General features: G+C 44.9%; 2 protein-coding genes across 2 annotated transcripts; one reads left to right on the top strand and one right to left on the bottom strand.

The window, feature by feature from the left end:
- Positions 1–9,769: 9,769 nt before the first annotated feature.
- LOC136500218 (protein ALP1-like) lies at positions 9,770–10,567 on the top strand (the record flags this gene model as incomplete). The annotated part of the gene is made up of 1 exon (XM_066495587.1): positions 9,770–10,567. A coding segment is annotated over exon 1 (798 nt), but the record flags the coding sequence as incomplete, so codon positions are not given.
- A 22-nt stretch (positions 10,568–10,589) lies between these two features.
- On the bottom strand, positions 10,590–11,594 carry LOC136500217 (protein ALP1-like). Its single transcript, XM_066495586.1, has one exon. It carries the CDS (start codon positions 11,544–11,546, stop codon positions 10,590–10,592), a length of 957 nt encoding a protein of 318 aa, XP_066351683.1. The 5' UTR covers positions 11,547–11,594.
- Positions 11,595–23,352: the final 11,758 nt, after the last annotated feature.

Raw genomic sequence — 23,352 nt, 5'->3', positions numbered from 1 at the left:
AAAAGTCAACAGCGTCGTACATTTAAATATGTAGGTAGTATATGCTCCAGCCGCCCGATCAAACTATCAAACGTATCTCTCTACTTGCATTTAATAGCCCGGTTCGTTTGTTTTATAATCCGTACTTTTTCAGCGAATGAATAATATTTTTCTCTCACAACAAATCAGCCAACAGTAATTTCAGCTATGACTTATCAGCCAAACGAACGGGGCAATAGGTGATTGGACACGCTCTAGGTAAGAATTTTTTTAAATAATATTTTTTTAATAATTAATTACAAATCTACCATTTGAAAACTGTATATTGTCGGCGATTGAGGACCTACCGGCATTTGGAGGGTTGAAAGGATCCTGTCGGACGTTCAGTAGCCGACTAGTCCGTAGCTGTATAGGACAGCCCAGCGGAGCTTAACGGCCCGACAGGCTAGTCGGCCTCCAGATAGCCGTTAGGACCTAAAATATCAGGGGACCGTCTTCTCCCTGGCGCTCGCTCTCTCCCTGACGCGCGCTCTCTCTCTCACCGCCCCGACGTCGCCCGCCGCCGTTCGTGGCCACCCCGTTGGTTCCCGGCAGTTCAGGCGTGTCAGGCCCATCCTCTTGGTTCCCGTGGCTACATCAGCTCTGGTCACGGGTGCCGGGATTCCTACGCCGGGCCCTCCCGAGATCCTGGCTGCCGTTGCTGTTGACGTGCGATCAGGCTCTTGCCAGGTCGATAGCATCGACTTCCTGCCTTCGCTCGAGCCTCTCGCCGAGCCTACCCATGCTGAAAGATGGGATCCGATGTGGACGGAGGAGCAGCTCGCTTGCAAGGTGATCGTGGATCGGCGGAACGCTGTGGCGCTGAACCCTGTGCTAGAGGTGGGGAGCGCACAGGTCTCCTGGGTGTCGTCATGGGTGGCCACGCTTCACGATATGTGCCCGACGTTGGTCTGACGATTGCTCTGTGGGCGAGGACGAGTTGGCCGCAGAGGTCGTTGTTAGCGACAGGCAACTGCTCGCATCCCCCTCAGCTAAAGCTGCTGAATTTAGGTTGCTGGTTTGTGTTCTGTTGGAATCCCCTGTTTTGAAGACTCAGGCCAAGGTTGCGCAAGGCAAGGACGCCCGCCATGGCGTCGCCATGTCGAAGTGCACGACTTGCCAACAAGAGCAAGTCCCATGCTGCTAACCCCACGGTGCAGTCGCAGCTCTGTTAAGTAATCTGTACTGCAGGAGCGTGTCTCTTTACATTCGTTGCTTCCTTGTGCTGCGTGCGTTCTTTGGACCGTTTGTTGGGTGCGGTAGTCCTAGGATTTCCGCTAGCTTTGTACTTTAACGACTCTTCTTCTTCTTAATGAAATACGTACCTCTCGTGGTACTCTCGAGGAAAAAACAGGACTAGTCTTGAAAAACTTGCATTGCGAGGTCTTCGGTCAATAGCCACTTGCTTTTCAGTCCCTTTTTCGTGATAAATTCTTCAATCTGACAACATCGGCCCCGGTAATCGCTTTCAAAATGCATTTACTCTCATTTTGGCATGGGTTTCAAGTACATTTCAGTTGGGTCACATTAAAGACGGTAACTGGTGAGAAGATGTGACATTAGGCAAGTCTCAATAGGTTTCAAAAAAGTTTCATTCTCATTTAATATAGTGACACATCAACAAATCTGCTGACTTGGTAGCTTATTTATGAAGAGAAAGATAGAGAGAGTTTTATCCAGATAAAACCTGCTAGCATAGTTACCAACACACAAGCTGATGTGGCAGTCTTGATAAATATGTGATGAAACTCTCTACTGAGACTGACCTTATGCCGGGCATAACAAGTGTGTGGAATAATATAGTCTCACATTGCTAATATAGGATAGGGTTCACCAACATGTAAGCCAAAGTACCAAGTGCATTTTCAACCCTCGGGTAAACCCTTTTACGCGAAGCGACGACGAAAATGTAAGCAGAGTTGATGCGAGTGCGTCCGCCCGAGTGAGACTGAGCCATATTTAGGACTAGGACAAATTCTCGGATGTGATTAACTAGGATTAGCCTAGCAGTATTGTACGACGCTTACGTTTAACCTAGCTAGGATTAGAACCATCACCCAAAATACTCATTCCTTCCATAAAAAATAGAAACCCAGGTGTGACTTCTTTTATTTTAATGACTTTATTCACTAGTCACGACGGGAAAGGCATATTTCATTGTACAACGCTTATGTTTATAACCTAGCTAGGATTAGAACCATCACCCAAAAGACTCATACCTTCCATAAGAAATAGACTCTGGTGTGACTTCTTTTATTTTAGAAAAAAAGTCTACTTTACCTCCCTAAGTTATCATAAAAGTCAGCTTTTCCTTCCTGTACTAGAAAACCGGACATAAGTCCTCCTCTATCTTTTTAAACCGGACATATGACCTCCCTAGCTATTTCTCTAGGTAGTTTTTCTCCTTTTCTTTTATATTTATTTTGGTTGAATATTTGAAAAATCATAGTAAATTACAGAAAAATCATAAAATAGAAAATTCAATTTTGTTGGACTCCACGTGAGTAGATCTACACAGTAAACATATGATATGGTATGCTTTAGTACAATTTTTTTGCTTTAGCTTTAGATCTATGCTTTTTTGTGATTAATTCGTAGATGCAGTTTCTATGGTCCTATTGTGGTGAAATTTTTATGGTGGACTAATCATTGTATGCTTGAGATGTAAAAATTTCATGCTCGTTGGATCATGCATTACTGAGTTATAGACTTATTCAGGTTTATGCTTATTAAATAATTTTAAAATAATTAAAAATGTGTAAAAATATAAAATGTATGTTCTCTGTGTAATTTTCTCTGTGACAACATGATTATGCTAAGTGTTCATAAGATATAACAATAGTAATATTACATAGAGAACACATATTTTTTTATTTTTACACACTTTTAACTATTTAATAAGCATAAACCTGAATAAATCTATAACTCAATCATACATGATCCAACGAGCATGAAATTTTTACTACAACTCAAGCATACAATGATTAGTTCACCATAAAAAATTCACCACAATAGGACCACAGAAACTGCAGCTATGAATTAATCACAGAAAAAACATAGATTTAAAGCTAGAGCAAAAATTTTATACTAAATCATACCATATCATATGTTTACTGTGTAGATCTACTCACGTGGAGTCCAACAAAATTAAATTTTCTATTTTATGATTTTCTATAATTTACTATAATTTTTCTATAATTTACTATAATTTTCAAAGATTCGGCCGAAATAAATATAAAAGAAAAAAAGGAAAAAAACCACATAGAGAAACAGTCAGGGAGGTCATATGTCAAAAGATGGGGGGGAGTTATGTCTGGTTTTCTAGTTCAGAGAGAGAAAACTAACTTTTACGATAGTTTAGAGGGGCAGAGTAGACTTTTTTTCTTTATTTTAACGACTTTATTCACGGGTCACGGCGTGAAAGGCACTCGTGTTGAAACACTGAATGTGAGTGTGGAAACGCCGCAACTAGGCCAAAATCGGTTACAGGTTAGCTTATTTTTCTTTTCTTTTTTTTTTCTTATTACTGAAACGACATCGCATGCCCACCTTCTGTTTTTTCTTTTCTTTTTAGTTCCTTACCTGATCATATGAAGGTTCCATTAACAGATTTGATTCCGCTGTGAAATTTCTCTTGGTCCGTTGAGTCTTGACGCCCGGTGGAGATTCTATAGCAGCATCTTGGTGAGCTTGTTACGACCTTCCTCTGTTGTTTATTTATAACGTTTATTCTTACATTTTGCAGATATATGTCTCCATTGGTGCATTGTAATTTTCCTCTACATAAGGTGTCATCATATTGAAATAAGCTCAGCTCTGTTTCTCTACAGGTGGATGCTTGACGTCTTTCTGCACTGCACGACATGTACTGGTGGATCCTCTACTTTGGTATTCTCGCATTTCAATTCTACACCCCAGGCTCCCAGTGTCTTTTCCCTTTATGTTTCACCACCTGCTGAAAAAAAAAAACTCCCTTTCCCCCCCTTCTCTGTTGAGGTCAGGTTCAGCTGCAATGTTCGTTGTCGGTGCATGATATCTGTAACTACCAAAACCACTGATCACAGACATCCAGCTTGCAATCGAAAACCAATTTGACTCAACAGCCCAGCTTAAAAGCATTACTGCTTGCCTCTCAGGCTGGACGATGCAATTCCCGACACCACAGCAGCGTGACCTTGTCCCATACTCCATCCGTCCCATAGAAACAGTCATTCTCACTTCGTAATTATCTTTAACTTTGACCAAATATATATAACAAAATATTAATATTTATGTTACATAATTAGTATCATTAGATAGATCTTTGAATATATTTTTATAATAAACTTGTTTGGAGATACAAATGTTACTAATATTTTCTACAAATCTAGCACGAGTCCTATAGCGACTCTTTTATGGGACGGAGGGAGTATCTCATAAAACACTGCAAGTGTCGTCCTGTACGCTTGTTCTATGTCCATGGATAAATCCCATACAATGTCTTCACAATTATCCAGTATAACTCAATCCGCATTCACACCATGGACAGAAACGAACTAAACTAAAATTTTATGGCTAGCGCCTCTATTAACACAAACGCATCTGGCCACATTGCTCCTGGCAACACAAGTACTCAAAATTCCCTAGATAAGCAATTGCTGGATTGGTTAGTAGTCAATGGCATTGATATGAACTTACCTCCACACTATCTTAATTCCTACAGAGAAGGTACTAAACTACAACATGTGTCTTAATTTCTTTTAGTCTTACAATATTCGATTAACTTTACGCCTTACTATACCTAACAAATACCGGGTTCAAAAGATTTCACCTTTAACAGCTTATGAAAAAAACATTGACCCAGATGTCCTTCAGGAGCATTATGCCTACCAAGATCAGTGCAGGATTGCTCACAATTATATATATATATATATATATATATATATATATATATATATATATATATATATATATATATATATATAACTACTACTCTGTAGCTGGCTACAAAATAACTTATTCTGTAGCCACTTTGAGTTACGATAATTGCTATATTAATTTACGAGATTATAGTAACTCCTTACTAAGTGGTTTACTATAACGTTATGGTAAATATCCCTATGTGTTATAGTAACCCAACTATCGTAAATATGTATTGGCATTATCGTAAATTAGTATATAAAATTATCGTAAATGGAGGTGGCTACAGAATAACTTATTTTGTAGCTGGCTACTGAATATACTCTCCCTATATATATACTTCCTCCGGTTCTCTAAAGCAAGTCGTTTTGAGGTTGTCTTAAGTCAAACATTTTAAACTTTAACTACAAATAACTTCTTTTGGGTTGAATTTGAAAATATGAAACTGATGCAAGTAGATTCATCTCGAAATGTAGTTTCATAAAAGTATATATTGACTATATTTTATAAATATTTTATAGCAAAAAATAACGGTCAAAATTGTTTCTTAAAGACCGTGTCAATGTTCAAAACGACTTGCTTTAGAGACCGAAGGAAGTATATATATATATATATATATATATATATATATATATATATATATATATATATATATATATATATATATATATATATATATATATATATAAGAACTTTAAATTTGAGGCCTTTCACATCATCGCGCACTGCTCATACAACTTTTTCACAGACACAGAACACTGGGAACATCACTGGGAACCGGTGAACATCACTGGGAACCGACGGTAACGGGTCGCGTACTGTTCATCCGACGGCTCAACATCGCTAGGAACCGGTGAACAGTACCAACCCGATAAGTTTTTTATCCAAACAAGAAACAGTGTCAGCCCGATAAAAAATGTTCCTATTTTTTTTCCCCACCTCCTTCCCACGCGAAGCGTGGGCACCCACGCTAGTAAGAACTTTAAATTTGAGGCCTTTCACATTATCACGAACTGTTCATCCCGTGTTTTCGCAGACACAGAACACTGCAGGGCAACAGTACCGGACATGTACTGTTCATCTGGCGTTTTCGAGGATACTGGGGCCCTGTTTGGGGCCGCGTATGCTCAGCTTCTGAGCGGAATAAGCAAGTAATCCCGCACAAACGGCCCGCGATCAGTGTCCAGTCGCGAACGCGCTTCCGCGATCACCCGTCGCCCGCAGCGTATCCGAAAAAGCGAGCCTTACCCCGCGTTTCCGAAATCGCGTCGGCTTTTCCTCTCCATGCCCCTCCCTCCTCCCTCCCGACACCGCTGCCATCCCCCAACGCCTGCTCGGCCGGCCCTCCCTCCTCCTCCAGATCCGGCGCCGCCTGCCATCCCCCAACGCCTGCTCGCCCGACCCTCCCTCCTCTCTCCAGATCCGCCGCCGCCTCCCTTTCCCCAACCCCTGCTCGCCTCCCATTCCCTCCCCTCGGCCGGATCTGAAGGAAGGGCCTCCCATCCACGTCCACCGGTGCTCCAGCCAGGGCGCCGTCATCCCTCCCCTCCGCCTCCGCCGAATCTCCAGCAGGGCGCCATCATCCCTCCCCTCCCCCTCCGCAGAGGACCAGTCTGGGCGTCGGTGCTCCTCCTCAGGCGCGGCCTTCCCTCCCCTTCCGCCGGAGCTCCAGCCTGCTCTAGACGTCGGTGCTCCTCCCCAGGCGCGGCCTTCCCTGCTCCGGATCCACCGGTGCGCCAGCCTGCTCCGGATCCAGCAAGGGCTCCATCCCCACTGCCGGCTGCCGCTCCGGATCTCCGACCTCGACGTCCTCGACGACCTCCACTGCCTGCTGCCGCTCCATCCCCACCACCGGCTGCTGTCCAGCAAGGTGAGCACGCAACACTGGTGTCCTTGCTTTCACTTGTCTGATTTATGTCATGACTTTGCTTGGGATCCTGGCCGTGTTTTGGCCGTGGGTGGGCAGGAACTGGCTTGCCTTCGATGAAATTTGGGTGTTCCCCTTGTGATTCGGGCGCTGTTTCATTGGTTGCTTGTGTGGTGTCACACAATTGATCCTTTCCGTGGAAATTTTGCCGCTCCAGTCGAAGTTTAGGCGCTTGTGGTTATGAATTAGTATCTAGTTTTAGGCTTTATCCTGATGAAGATAGCCAAGCAGTTCTGATCTAATAAAGCATTAGCTTGGCCTGTTTATTCTTCATACAATTTATCATTTGCGTGTAGTTTAGGACACCTGTGCCTCAGGAAGCAATGAAGATCCATTTCGTTGCTGTGCCAAGGCCCATCCATGTGCTAGTGCTAGCGATCTGTACTGGACAAGGGAGGACCAAGAGGAAAAGTTTAGAAGCTAGCTTTGCTTCAAATTCTTTCCTTGCACTGGTAACTTGCATTTCTCAAAAGGGTGGAATCATTGGCTCAACTGCAGTGTTATCAGGATTTGGAAACCTCAAGTTTCTAGGGAATTCCAATCTAGACCTGAATGAAATGCATTTTTTTTGGCTGGAGTCACTTCTATTAGCCCAAATTGGTTCCAAATAAAGATGTGGCTCTTTATCCAGCCTCTCATCGTGTTTTGCTTGTTGACAACATTACATAAAATCTAGAGTTGAAAGAGACGAGTCATCTGGTGGGAGTCACTTTCATCAGCTGAAATTGTCGAGTCATTTGTTGAGAGTCACTTTCATCAGCCGAAATTGGGTCAAAATAAAAATGTTGCGGCTGTGGGGTATTCTTTATTTTGTCCAGCATCACCCCTAGCTGAAGTTGATGACAACATTGCTTTGATGCCTATGGCGAAATGACTTCCCACTATTGCTTAATGGTTGCTTAGCCTGCCCAATCTACCTTCCACACCCTTAATGCCTTCAAAAACATCATAAAAGCTGCAAATCCTTACCAGCTACATATTTCCCACTTGTGCTAGGTTGAACTTTCTAATTTTAGAAATCAAGTCATTTGATGCATGTCAATGAGTACATCTTGAGTCTAGTTCAATTGTTAATCCACTGCTTGGTAAATTTATTTCTCTTTGGCAATTACTACTTTGTTCATAACTTCATATTCTTCTAGCTGGCAAGACAAGGGGATTTTCTTTAAAACTATTAACGATGACTTCATAGTGAAGCTAGACCTTTTTTATTGTTTCTATAGAATTTATAAGTAGTTCTTGTACTGTCTTAATTTTCTTAAATGGCTGCAATATTTGTAACATTGAAACACATGATATCCGATGAATATTTTTGTCTGCTATCCTATTCAGAGGCATTTTCTGTGCATACTCTTTAAGGGTTGCTTTTTTCTGTTGCTTGCCGTATCTTGAATGATGTATGTTAAGGAATCTGTGGCATGATCTTACATGACATTTCATAAATCTACGTCAACTTTAAGTGCTTCTGTTCAGTAGAATTGAGGACTCCACTTGTTCCGAATATGTGGCTCAGTACAATTGGTGACACTGCTGTTTTTTTTTTCTTTCATGTACATAGACATCCCAGTTTGCTTGAATAGATGGAAAAAGCATCAAAACCTCAAGCAAAATGGGATACTTTTGTCGCCAAAGTTTTCAATGAAATATGCGTAGAAGAAGTGCTTGCCCATAACAGGCCACACAATTGCTTGAATAGTGTGGGTTATGCTAATTTGGTGAAGAAGTTCTTTGAGCGAACAAAGGGGCCATATGACAAAGAGCAAATGAAGAACAGATGGGATGTACTGAAGAAGAAATATGCACAGTGGAAGACGTTGAACATGAGAGCCACTGGGTTGGGAAGGGATCCTGTGACCGGATGTATTTCTGCTAGTGATGAATGGTGGACAGAACAAAATGCGGTGAGTAGTTGAGATGTCGTCTTTTGTATTTTAGTACTCATCGGCATGTCATCCTCTAATTGTTATCATTTAATGTTTCAGGCTATGCCAGGATGTATAAGTTTCAAAACTGCAGTTCTTGAGCACGAGGAAATGATGCGGATAATGTTTGATGCTATTAGTGTGACTAATGAGACATCCTATGTTCCTGGAAGTGGTCCTGACGATGGAGAGGGTGAGGACCATGAGGCCGGTCATGGTGATGGTGATAGTGAGAGAGTCGAAGGGAGAGGTTCACCACATGTCACACCAAATGCTAACAAAAGGCCAGCTAAAGGTTCCCCCTCTGGAAAGAAAAAGAAGACATATAGAGATCAACTTATGAAGAGGTTGGTCGACACATATGAGAAGAAGGCCCAAAGTAGTAAAAATTCAGCAACTTCTCATGCGGTTGATCATGTTAGAGATGAGATTGGGGCTATGTTGGAGCAAGTCATTAATGATGGTGCTGAAGAAGGGAGTGATGAACACTACTATGCCACCCAATTGCTTAAGAAAAAGGAAAACCGTGATGTGTTCGTTACTTTGAAGACACCGAATGGGAGGCTTAATTGGCTGAGGCGGGCATGGGAGGACCGGAAAATTTAGTGTTGTTATGTAGTAGTAAAATAAATTGTTTAGTTCCAGACATTATTTGATGAAAATTTAGTGTTGTAATGGGTACATTATTTGATGATTTATGTCATGACTTTGCTTGTGCGAATAATTATTTTTGTGTATATGCTTCCTCTGTTCCTTTGCTCATGCTTCATAATGTGTACCTATTTTAGGTGCTGAAATCAATATGAGCATCTCCAGTGATGAGGATGCAAGTCAGGATGAATCGGGTACTGATGAGGATTTCATGGTTGCATATATTGCAATGGAATTGATGGGGTCAACAAGCAGTGTTGCAAAGAACAAGGAGGTGGTTCCAGATGTACCAGTCATGACAGGGATACAATGGGTTGAAATCCAACTAAATGATAGAGTGCAGTGCTATAACATGTTTAGAATGACAAGGTCAGTGTTCCATCGCCTTCATCGGACTTTGGTTCAGAATTATGGCTTGACATCAACTAATGATATTTGTACCAAGGAAGCCTTAGGCTTGTTTTTGTGGACATGTGGTGCACCTCAATCGTTTAGACAAGTTGCAAATAGGTTTGGTCATTCTTTAGAAACTATCAGTAGAAAGTTTAGTGAGGTACTTTACTCAATTTGTAGACTGTCTATTGACATCATAAGACCTAAGGATCCACACTTTGGTACAGTTCATCCAAAACTGCAGCAAGCTAGGTTCTGGCCTCATTTCAACGATTGCATAGGAGCCATTGATGGTTCACACATACCTGTAACTGTATCAAAAAGTGAACAGGCAAAATACATTGGACGACATGGTTATGCTTCACAAAATGTCATGGCGGTTTGTGACTTCGATATGCGGTTCACATTTGTTGTCACGGGTTGGCCTGGATCTGCTCATGACACTCGGGTATTTTTGGATACTTTAGTCACCTACAAGGATAAATTTCCACATCCTCCTGAAGGCAAGTATTACCTTGTTGATTCTGGGTATCCTAATAGAAAAGGATATCTAGCACCTTACAAGGGACAAAGGTATCATGTGCCCGAATGGCAACATGGTCGTCATGCAGTGGGATCGAAGGAGGTGTTCAACTATGCTCATGCATCCCTCCGAAATGTGATTGAGCGGTCATTTGGAGTTCTCAAGATGAAGTGGCGCACTCTCTTGCAGTTACCTAGCTATCCAATTGAGAAGCAATCAAAGATTATCGTTGCTTGCATGGCTCTTCATAATTTCATTAGAGACAATGCCATATATCCGCCGAACCACCACCATCAGCTGAAGGAACTTGGGACCCAACACCACTACTGTCTTCCACATGATATCTAGGTAACCGCTTCTCAATTTCGGAGGGATATATGGCATTGTCTCTAATGAAATTATGAAGAGCCATGCAAGCAATGATAATCTTTGATTGCTTCTCAATTGGATAGCTAGGTAACTGCAAGAGAGTGCGCCACTTCATCTTGAGAACTCCAAATGACCGCTCAATCACATTTCGGAGGGATGCATGAGCATAGTTGAACACCTCCTTCGATCCCACTGCATGACGACCATGTTGCCATTCGGGCACATGATACCTTTGTCCCTTGTAAGGTGCTAGATATCCTTTTCTATTAGGATACCCAGAATCAACAAGGTAATACTTGCCTTCAGGAGGATGTGGAAATTTATCCTTGTAGGTGACTAAAGTATCCAAAAATACCCGAGTGTCATGAGCAGATCCAGGCCAACCCGTGACAACAAATGTGAACCGCATATCGAAGTCACAAACCGCCATGACATTTTGTGAAGCATAACCATGTCGTCCAATGTATTTTGCCTGTTCACTTTTTGATACAGTTACAGGTATGTGTGAACCATCAATGGCGCCTATGCAATCGTTGAAATGAGGCCAGAACCTAGCTTGCTGCAGTTTTGGATGAACTGTACCAAAGTGTGGATCCTTAGGTCTTATGATGTCAATAGACAGTCTACAAATTGAGTAAAGTACCTCACTAAACTTTCTACTGATAGTTTCTAAAGAATGACCAAACCTATTTGCAACTTGTCTAAACGATTGAGGTGCACCACATGTCCACAAAAACAAGCCTAAGGCTTCCTTGGTACAAATATCATTAGTTGATGTCAAGCCATAATTCTGAACCAAAGTCCGATGAAGGCGATGGAACACTGACCTTGTCATTCTAAACATGTTATAGCACTGCACTCTATCATTTAGTTGGATTTCAACCCATTGTATCCCTGTCATGACTGGTACATCTGGAACCACCTCCTTGTTCTTTGCAACACTGCTTGTTGACCCCATCAATTCCATTGCAATATATGCAACCATGAAATCCTCATCAGTACCCGATTCATCCTGACTTGCATCCTCATCACTGGAGATGCTCATATTGATTTCAGCACCTAAAATAGGTACACATTATGAAGCATGAGCAAAGGAACAGAGGAAGCATATACACAAAAATAATTATTCGCACAAGCAAAGTCATGACATAAATCATCAAATAATGTACCCATTACAACACTAAATTTTCATCAAATAATGTCTGGAACTGAACAATTTATTTTACTACTACATAACAACACTAAATTTTCCGGTCCTCCCATGCCCGCCTCAGCCAATTAAGCCTCCCATTCGGTGTCTTCAAAGTAACGAACACATCACGGTTTTCCTTTTTCTTAAGCAATTGGGTGGCATAGTAGTGTTCATCACTCCCTTCTTCAGCACCATCGTTAATGACTTGCTCCAACATAGCCCCAATCTCATCTCTAACATGATCAACCGCATGAGAAGTTGCTGAATTTTTACTACTTTGGGCCTTCTTCTCATATGTGTCGACCAACCTCTTCATAAGTTGATCTCTATATGTCTTCTTTTTCTTTCCAGAGGGGGAACCTTCAGCTGGCCTTTTGTTAGCATTTGGTGTGACATGTGGTGAACCTCTCCCTTCGACTCTCTCACTATCACCATCACCATGACCGGCCTCATGGTCCTCACCCTCTCCATCGTCAGGACCACTTCCAGGAACATAGGATGTCTCATTAGTCACACTAATAGCATCAAACATTATCCGCATCATTTCCTCGTGCTCAAGAACTGCAGTTTTGAAACTTATACATCCTGGCATAGCCTGAAACATTAAATGATAACAATTAGAGGATGACATGCCGATGAGTACTAAAATACAAAAGACGACATCTCAACTACTCACCGCATTTTGTTCTGTCCACCATTCATCACTAGCAGAAATACATCCGGTCACAGGATCCCTTCCCAACCCAGTGGCTCTCATGTTCAACGTCTTCCACTGTGCATATTTCTTCTTCAGTACATCCCATCTGTTCTTCATTTGCTCTTTGTCATATGGCCCCTTTGTTCGCTCAAAGAACTTCTTCACCAAATTAGCATAACCCACACTATTCAAGCAATTGTGTGGCCTGTTATGGGCAAGCACTTCTTCTACGCATATTTCATTGAAAACTTTGGCGACAAAAGTATCCCATTTTGCTTGAGGTTTTGATGCTTTTTCCATCTATTCAAGCAAACTGGGATGTCTATGTACATGAAAGAAAAAAAAAACAGCAGTGTCACCAATTGTACTGAGCCACATATTCGGAACAAGTGGAGTCCTCAATTCTACTGAACAGAAGCACTTAAAGTTGACGTAGATTTATGAAATGTCATGTAAGATCATGCCACAGATTCCTTAACATACATCATTCAAGATACGGCAAGCAACAGAAAAAAGCAACCCTTAAAGAGTATGCACAGAAAATGCCTCTGAATAGGATAGCAGACAAAAATATTCATCGGATATCATGTGTTTCAATGTTACAAATATTGCAGCCATTTAAGAAAATTAAGACAGTACAAGAACTACTTATAAATTCTATAGAAACAATAAAAAAGGTCTAGCTTCACTATGAAGTCATCGTTAATAGTTTTAAAGAAAATCCCCTTGTCTTGCCAGCTAGAAGAATATGAAGTTATGAACAAAGTAGTAATTGCCAAAGAGAAATAAATTTACCAAGCAGTGGATTAACAATTGAACTAGACTCAAGATGTACTCATTGACATGCATCAAATGACTTGATTTCTAAAATTAGAAAGTTCAACCTAGCACAAGTGGGAAATATGTAGCTGGTAAGGATTTGCAGCTTTTATGATGTTTTTGAAGGCATTAAGGGTGTGGAAGGTAGATTGGGCAGGCTAAGCAACCATTAAGCAATAGTGGGAAGTCATTTCGCCATAGGCATCAAAGCAATGTTGTCATCAACTTCAGCTAGGGGTGATGCTGGACAAAATAAAGAATACCCCACAGCCGCAACATTTTTATTTTGACCCAATTTCGGCTGATGAAAGTGACTCTCAACAAATGACTCGACAATTTCAGCTGATGAAAGTGACTCCCACCAGATGACTCGTCTCTTTCAACTCTAGATTTTATGTAATGTTGTCAACAAGCAAAACACGATGAGAGGCTGGATAAAGAGCCACATCTTTATTTGGAACCAATTTGGGCTAATAGAAGTGACTCCAGCCAAAAAAAAATGCATTTCATTCAGGTCTAGATTGGAATTCCCTAGAAACTTGAGGTTTCCAAATCCTGATAACACTGCAGTTGAGCCAATGATTCCACCCTTTTGAGAAATGCAAGTTACCAGTGCAAGGAAAGAATTTGAAGCAAAGCTAGCTTCTAAACTTTTCCTCTTGGTCCTCCCTTGTCCAGTACAGATCGCTAGCACTAGCACATGGATGGGCCTTGGCACAGCAACGAAATGGATCTTCATTGCTTCCTGAGGCACAGGTGTCCTAAACTACACGCAAATGATAAATTGTATGAAGAATAAACAGGCCAAGCTAATGCTTTATTAGATCAGAACTGCTTGGCTATCTTCATCAGGATAAAGCCTAAAACTAGATACTAATTCATAACCACAAGCGCCTAAACTTCGACTGGAGCGGCAAAATTTCCACGGAAAGGATCAATTGTGTGACACCACACAAGCAACCAATGAAACAGCGCCCGAATCACAAGGGGAACACCCAAATTTCATCGAAGGCAAGCCAGTTCCTGCCCACCCACGGCCAAAACACGGCCAGGATCCCAAGCAAAGTCATGACATAAATCAGACAAGTGAAAGCAAGGACACCAGTGTTGCGTGCTCACCTTGCTGGACAGCAGCCGGTGGTGGGGATGGAGCGGCAGCAGGCAGTGGAGGTCGTCGAGGACGTCGAGGTCGGAGATCCGGAGCGGCAGCCGGCAGTGGGGATGGAGCCCTTGCTGGATCCGGAGCAGGGAAGGCCGCGCCTGGGGAGGAGCACCGACGTCTAGAGCAGGCTGGAGCTCCGGCGGAAGGGGAGGGAAGGCCGCGCCTGAGGAGGAGCACCGACGCCCAGACTGGTCCTCTGCGGAGGGGGAGGGGAGGGATGACGGCGCCCTGCTGGAGATTCGGCGGAGGCGGAGGGGAGGGATGACGGCGCCCTGGCTGGAGCACCGGTGGACGTGGATGGGAGGCCCTTCCTTCAGATCCGGCCGAGGGGAGGGAATGGGAGGCGAGCAGGGGTTGGGGAAAGGGAGGCGGCGGCGGATCTGGAGAGAGGAGGGAGGGTTGGGCGAGCAGGCGTTGGGGGATGGCAGGCGGCGCCGGATCTGGAGGAGGAGGGAGGGCCGGCCGAGCAGGCGTTGGGGGATGGCAGCGGTGTCGGGAGGGAGGAGGGAGGGGCATGGAGAGGAAAAGCCGACGCGATTTCGGAAACGCGGGGTAAGGCTCGCTTTTTCGGATACGCTGCGGGCGACGGGTGATCGCGGAAGCGCGTTCGCGACTGGACACTGATCGCGGGCCGTTTGTGCGGGATTACTTGCTTATTCCGCTCAGAAGCTGAGCATACGCGGCCCCAAACAGGGCCAAAGGTAGACGCTTCACATGGTCTAATAAGCAACAATCACCTCTTCTGGAACGTCTTGATTGGTTTCTCACCTCAGCATGTTGGACTTTATCTTATCCGAACACTGTTGTCTACCCTCTAATCAATGAAACATCTGATCATGTTCCCTGTGTCATTAATATTTCCACTTCTATTCCTAAACATTTTCTCTTTCGTTTTGAGAATTATTGGTTGGAGCACCGTGATTTTTATTCTGTTGTAGAGCAGTCGTGGTCTGCACCCACTAATGTTTCTGATGTAGCCAAGGTAGTCTCAGCCAAGTTCAAGAACTTAAAGAGTGACCCTCAAAAACTAGAAAAGATCACTCTCCAGCTTAAAGACTACCATTGCTAATGTTAAGCTTATTCTGGGTTTCTTTTGTCTTATGGAGGAATTCAGGGATCTAAGTGGAATTTCAAAGCTATTTTGGAGACTAAACTGCAGACTCTTTTGTACCATCAGAGACTATACTGGAAGCAAAGGGGAACAATTAAATGGGTTACTATGGGTGATGCTTCTACAAAGTTTTTTTATGCAAATGCCAGAATTAAAAATAGAAGAAATCTCATCACTATGCTGGAAGATGAGGCTGGTTCTAATATTGTGGGTCATCAGGCAAAAGCTGATCTCATTTGGATAGCTTTTAAAGAAAGACTAGGGGTCTCTTCCTTTACTGATATAAATTTGGATTTGGGTCTTTTCTTCCAACCTCATGTGGAGTCTGCTGTCTTAACTGAGCCTTTTTCTACTGATGAGATTGATACAGTAGTTAAGTCTTTGCCCTCTGACAGAGCCCCTGGCCCAGATGGATTTAATACAGACTTTATTAAGAAATGTTGGCCAATTGTTAAACAGGATTTTCACAATCTCTGTGATGCTTTTTACGGTGGCATTGTTTGCTTACAAAGTATTATTGGTTCACATATCACTTTGGTCCCAAAGTCTGATAATGCTATTAAAATCTCAGACTTCAGGTCCATTTCTTTGCTAAATACTTCAGTAAAGATTCTCACTAAGCTGCTGGCCAATAGATTGCAGTCGTTGATGTCTGATTTGGTGCACAGAAATCAGTATGGTTTTATTAAGCATAGATCCATCCAGGATTGCATTGCTTGGTCTCTTGAATACCTGCATTTATGTCATCAATCTAAGAAAGAAATTTTAATCCTCAAGCTTGATTTTGAAAAAGCTTTTGATAAAGTGGAACACCAATGGATACTGAACATTATGGAATCTAAAGGCCTACCTATGAGATGGTTAAATTGAATGAAGTTGATTTTTTCATCAGGCACCTCTGCAGTTCTCCTTAATGGGGTCCCAGGCAAAGCATTTCATTGCAGAAGAGAGGTCAGACAAGGAGATCCACTATCTCCTTTACTCTTTGTTTTAGCAGTTGATTTTCTGCAGAATATTCTCAACTATGCAAAGGCCCAGGGTCTGATTTCATTGCCAATTGATTTGCCTCACAGCCAAGCGTTCCCAATTCTACAGTATGCAGATGATACTTTAGTTTTCCTGAATGGAAATGCAAGACAGATTTTCTTCTTAAAGGCTTTCCTTAACTCCTTTGCTGAGTTTACAGGGCTAAAGGTTAATTACTCCAAATCTATGATGGTCCCTATAAATATTTCTGATGACAGATTTAACATTTTAGCCAGCACTTTTGGTTGCTCTAAATGTTCCCTCCCTTTTACCTATCTGGGTTTACCACTCAGTTTAACCAAGTCCTCGGTTGCTGATTTCTGGCCCTTGGCCTCGTTATGAAAGAAGATTGGTGAGTACCTCAGTTTTCCTAAGTCAAGTAGGAAGGCTAGATTTGGTAAATGCAGTCTTCAGTGCTCTGCCTATATTTTCTATGAGTACATTTCTTTTACCAAAGACAGTTATTAAACAAGAAGCCATCTAAAGCAGCTTGGCAAATGGTATGTACTTCTAAAGACAATGGGGGTCTAGGAGTTCTCAATCTCCAGACACATAATGAGAGCCTTATTCTGAAGAACTTGCATAAGTTCTATAATCAAGTCAATATCCCTTGGGTCCATCTTTTGTGGGCATGTTATTATTCTAATGGTAACCTACCTATGACACATGTAAGAAAAGGCTCATTCTGGGGCGTGATTCCCTCAAACTGCTTGATCAGTTCAAAGGAATGGCTTCAGCCTTGGTTCGTAGTGGTTCATCTTGCCTTTTTTGGTTGGATGTTTGGAACAACCACCTCTTCTCCCACCATTTTCCACACCTTTTCTCTTTTGTCAGAAATCAGAAGCTCACTGTGCTGCAAGTTGTTCATACTTCAAACCCTCTTGATCTCTTTCATTTTCCCCTCTCTGATGAAGCCTATCACGAATTTCAAGATCTCCTTCTAGTGCTAAATGATCTTCATCTCCAAACCGAACCAGATCAGTGGATATATATCTGGGGTTCTCCAATCTTCTCTCCTAAGAAGACTTACAAACATCTTACAGGCTCACCTCAAGTTCATCCGGTGTTTAGATGGCTATGGAAGACTAGCTGTCAGAACAAGCGTAAGATTTTCTTTTGGCTCCTTCTTCGGGACAGATTGAGTACTAGACAGCTTTCGAGAAGGAGGAATATGTTCTTAGAGGACTATAATACCCATCTGTTTCTCACCTATCCCTTTGCACAGACTTGTCGGGCAAGTTTGGGTCCGTTGGTCCCTCAGTCTGATGATCAATATGCCACAATTGTCATGTTCAGAGCCTAGCTTCAATGTCCGTTTGCTTTGGAGATTTTGATCACAATGTGTTGGAGTATTTGGTCGGTAAGAAATGATCTTATCTTCAGGGCCATCCAACCATCCCTTCAGCGTTGCAAAGCCATCTTCAAGAGAGAATTTGCTCAAGTTATTCTTAGAGCAAAAGCTGGATATGAGCCACATATTAGTCAATGGCTAGAAGGCAATGTGTAATTTTGCTTATTTTCTTTATTTCCTTCTTTGTTTCGTGACACCCTTTGTAAAGTCCCGTTGTTTTGTTTGTTAATAAGAGCCAGTAGGGGGCAACCCCTCCTGTATTCATCAAAAACAATTCCATCAAGCACAAGTGCATCTACAACTAAAGACATCGGCTTATCAGATCTTGGCCTATCGGACAGTCGATAAACTTCCTTGCTCATCCAGTGCCCCATATAATATAAGTTAGCATCAAAGTTCTGCTACCAATCGCTTATCTGCTCCGATACTCCTCTTTCTAAAAATCACACGAATCTCAAAGCATCCCATCAAAATTAATTAAATATAATCTTCTTTTATATTATCCATCTGTATCCCGCATGGATCCCTTCCAAGCCCAGACCAAATCCTGTCCATTTGTTTTCGTCCTCCAGTCCCGATCCCCTTTGTTCGGAGTTCTTTCCTAGCGCGTCCGTCTTAGAGTGGACCAGGTATCCACGGCGGCAGAGCTCCACGCACAATCTCTCCAGCCCAAGTTGATCTGATCTACATCTCCCTCAGTGAAGGTCCGCCACCGTGAAGATCGAGGAAATCTCGAGGACAAAAACAAATGGACTGGATATGCGCTAGGTACGGTCTGGGCTTGGAAGGGCCGGGTCCATATGGGACCTAGATGGATAATAATTAGAAAATATTTATTTAATTAATTGGGTGGACTGCTTTAATATACGTATAATTTTTAGAAAAAAGAGTTGTCCCTGTACGACCTGTCAGACATAGCGACCTGTCCATGCATGATAGCACGTCCATGTGCAGTGTATAATCAACACAGCAGAAGTTGCAACTTCTATATCGCTTAAATAATAATACTCCCTCCGCATTTAAATGTATGACGCCATTGACTTTTAACTCAACGTTTGACCGCTCCGTATTTAATAGCACATCTATCCATGTGCAGCATATAATCCGTCTTGTAGTATTTTAGCAACTACATACCACCAAATGATACAAGTAGGGATGAAAACGGAAATGGAAATTCTCGTTTACCGGGAATCGTTTTAGTAAAAGTGATATCGTTTTATTACCGTTTTTAACTAATGCCGTTTACAAAGTTTTGATTTTAAAATTTCTTTCAGCACCGTATTATGGTCGGCAAAGAATAGTAAAATTAAGAAATATGATAAAATACTGACTTACCGAGAATCGCTATCGTATAAAGATATCGTTATCGCCCGCCCTAGATACAAGTCGCATTGAACCTACGCGCGCTTGGGCGCGCCCAAGTTTACTAGTTTATATTAGATGCCCACGTGTACAAAGAGAAGGAGAGAACCGGCCGTCTCTCCCCATCCACCAGAAACATGGATTCTTTCGACCACGCCGACGTTGCTGCACGATCGGGACGCTCCGATGGCGTGGCGGCGGCCTCAACCCCGAGGGGATCCTCCGGGACTGGGCCCTCCCGCGACACCACCTCCGTAGCGACGACCACGGCGAGGCGGAGGACGCCCGGGCGATGGAGGAGGATCCCGCGCCCCGGCGGTGCCGCCACCGCATCTGCTTCTGGTGGACACCGTTCATCCGGGGCTGGTGGTGGCGACAGTGGGGTCGAGGGAGTGGGAGGAGGCGAGGGAGAGGGGGAAGCAGGAGATGCTGAAGCAGGCGGAGGAGCTAGAGAACATGGCGGACGACGTCCCCGGCTTCTCCGAGGAGGACCGCGCTGCCTGGCGCGCCTACAAGGCCATGTCCCCTGGGTACCTGCGCTGGATTGCCACCGGCGAGGTCACCTTGCACCCAGCGATACGCAGTAAGAACTACCCATGACACTGGTAAATACATCGGCGGCCCTTAAACTTGTAGCTTTGTACCACTTAGGTCCACGAACTCTCAAACTCGAAATCCAGCTCTATGAACTTGTTAAGTCGTGCATCGCAGGTCTATGCCCCTTCATGTAGGGGCTGACTAGGATAAATTTTATAAAAAACACCTCCCTCTTCTTCCCCTTCTACGAGGCCACAGACCCGGTCACGCCGCCGGCCTCCAGGCCGCTGCTCCTCTAGCTGCAGGGCGGGCCCAGCTGCTCTGGCCTCCTAGGCAACTTCAAGCTCAGCCCCTGAACCCTGATGGCGTCTCCCTCTCGCGCAACCCCTTCGCGTGGAGCTACGCGGGCAAGTACATCCTCACGGCGGGGACGCACATCCTAGATGCGAACACAGCGCTGCTGGAGGCGCAGCGTGTGAACCTGGGACGCTCCAGCACCGGCGCCACGTCCACGTCGTCGGGCTCCACCACTGTCTCCGGTGGTTGGCTCCACCACTCCTCCGCGCGCAAGCAGAAGCACCAGCAGCTCAACTTGGAGGTGCTTAGGCCACCAGAGATGCGCCGGAGCAGCTCGGCCAAGGCGCTCCACGAGTGACGCCGCGAGCGCGTGCGATAGAGGGAGCAACATCCTCGGCACTCGCCTTGTGAAGTCGCACGGACCAGAGCGGGCGGCGGCGGTGCCGGCGGAGGGTGCGGCGAGTGCCTGGTGCTGCGCGTGCGCCGCCACGCTGCCCCGCGTGCTGCGGCCTTACCTGCAGCACGTGGAGTCCGTAGCCGATGAGATGGAGCAGCATCGCCGCGATCTACGACAGTTCGCCAACGCCGACGTGGACGCGGCCACGGGCGCGACGCGCTAGGCGTCGGCTTCCTCAAGGGCCGCGCCTACTACCACCGCCTCGGTCGCATCTGGCATGGGAGCTACCTCCTCCATGGCCCGCTAGGCACCGGCAAGTCCACGTTCGCGGCGGCCATGGCGAGGTTCCTAGGCTACGACATCGACCTGTCACGCATCGATGAGGAACTCCGCACGCCGCTCCTGCACACCACCCCACGCTCGCTCGTCCTCGTCAACGTGTCGTGCTGCGGCGAGGAGCGCATCATGGGTGTTCACCATGCGCGGGGGCAAGGACGCCATCGACGCCGTGGTGCTGCGCCCGGGCTAGCTGGACGTCCACATGCAGTTCACACTCTGCGACTTCGTGGCATTCAAGGCATTTGCCAGCAACTACCTGGGGCTCAAGGACCACAAGCCTGTGCGCGATCACTAGGGTGGTGCACCCGATCATGAAGCGGTCCAGTGCCTCCTGCCTGAGCTTCTCCGAGTCGGAGTCAAGTGCGCTGGTGACCTCGTCCAGCAGCAGGATGACGGAGTTGTGGGCGCTGGAGGTCCTGGCGCTGCTACTGTGGGTGTTGACGAGCGCCGCCTCATGCGCCTGCTCCTGCATGCGGATGAGCTTGGCGTAGGTGTCGTTCTCGACGTTGGCCCTGAGCTCATCGTGCTCATGCGTGCCCATCTCAGTTGAAGATATGAGATGACAATGTTAGGGTGTTTTTTATAAAATTTTATCTAGTCAGCAGCTACATAAAGGGGTATGGACCTGTGGTACACGACTTAACAAGTTTAAGGGACCGTATTTCGAGTTTGAGAGTTCGTGGAGCTAAGCAACACGGAGCCGCAAATTTAAGGGCCGCCAGTGTATGTAACTCTTTTTTTAACAATCAAGTATCTATTGTCATGTTAACATGACAATAGATACAGCCAAGTTGTAATTAGCATATGTCGGTATGCTTGGAAGCTACTACAACCAAGTTGTAATGTTATACTCCCTCCGTATTTAAATGTATGACACCGGTGACCGCTCGTCTTATTCAAAAAATTATTACAACTATATGAAAATAAAAAAGTCTACATAACCCCACACCTTTTAAACCGGGGCTACTCCACCCCCTGAACTTTAAAACCGTCTACCAAAAACACCCAGACTATTTAATTAACCCCCTAGAGTGGTTTTGGCACCGGTTTTGCCTACGTGGCACTCCAACCTGGCAGCGAAAGACACACTGGTGGCGGGGCCCAGCTGTCAGTCCCCTTCGCCCCCAAATATGGACGCCTTGACCCGGCGGCGGCCTCTCTCGCTCGTGACTGTTTCCGTGCGGACACCTTGACCCGGCGGCTGCCTCCTAGCTCACGGAGCTCCTCTAGGACCGGCGGCACCTCCTCCTCCCCCACTACGTCCGCACCGGCACCACCACGGACAGAGCTACGGCGGAGGACCCACCGGCATGCCGCTGCCTGCCAGCGCCCACGCCGTCTCCTCGAACACGGCGTGGTCCACGCGCGCCACGATGCCCATACTGACGTACAGCACGGAGCGCAGCGGCCGCACGTCTAGCTATGCCAGGCAGCTGTGGTCCGGCGCATGCTAGAATTGCCCTCACCTAGCCCCCACGGCTGCTGGGTCTGGGGGCGGCGGTAATGCCAGGTGCAGCGGCCCCACTGCGAAGGCCAGGCGGCAGGACAACTCGTGTTGGATCTTGGCCAGCTCCGCGCCCTCGGTGCCCTCAAACGTGTTCGGCATGGGACAACGATGCCCGCATGGCCTCAGCATTGTGGGCGATGAAACAGAGCACCGTCTCATCATCGCTGCCGCCCACGCGGATCAGGTCTCGCACGCGGAGGGTCTCCAGGCTCGGCACCACCTCATCCAGCCGCTCTTCTGCCAGGCGCGGGAAACCCACCGACGAGGCAAGGCGGCGAGGCACGGGCAACCCGTCCTATCACAGAACCATCCAATTTATAAGAGCACAAGTACAATAGCAATCACCGAAGCGATCAAACCATCATACTTGAGCCCATATAAACCTGGTAGTCCAACGAAATCGCGAAGGATCTCAAACAACCAACATACAAACCAAGATCGTAGAGATTCAACACAATCAGTCACATGTTACATCATAGTTCACAAATAGGTCTCATACATCAGAGTTCGAATAATTATTACAAACCAAGTTTGAAAGTAGTGGAAGCAAAGTAGTTTAACATCAACATCACACGTAGTTTAATACAAAGCCAGTGTCATAGTCATCTCCAACCAAAAGCACAAAGGTGAGATGAAATACAGAATGACCATTGCCCATGGTCCTAGTCCTCATCCACAGCAGGAGCAAGATAGTTCTTGCAGTAGCCATGATAAATAACGTTATCTGCAACAATGGGAATAAAACCCTGAGTACGAGAAGGTACTCAGTGAGACTTACCCGTCCAACTAATATACTAAGACACCAAGGAGTATGCAAGGCTTTATAAGTAGAGCTGGTAAACATTATTTGCAG

The sequence above is a fragment of the Miscanthus floridulus genome, chromosome 13 (genome assembly GCF_019320115.1).
Source record: "Miscanthus floridulus cultivar M001 chromosome 13, ASM1932011v1, whole genome shotgun sequence".
NCBI lineage: Eukaryota > Viridiplantae > Streptophyta > Magnoliopsida > Poales > Poaceae > Miscanthus > Miscanthus floridulus.
The sequence above is the reverse complement of the archived record's forward strand: the minus strand, read 5'-3'. Positions and strand labels throughout refer to the sequence as shown.

Excerpts from the sequence above, each read along its gene's own strand:
- LOC136500217 (XM_066495586.1), bottom strand. The coding sequence starts at position 11,546 with ATGTTTAGAATGACAAGGTCAGTGTTCCATCGCCTTCATCGGACTTTG.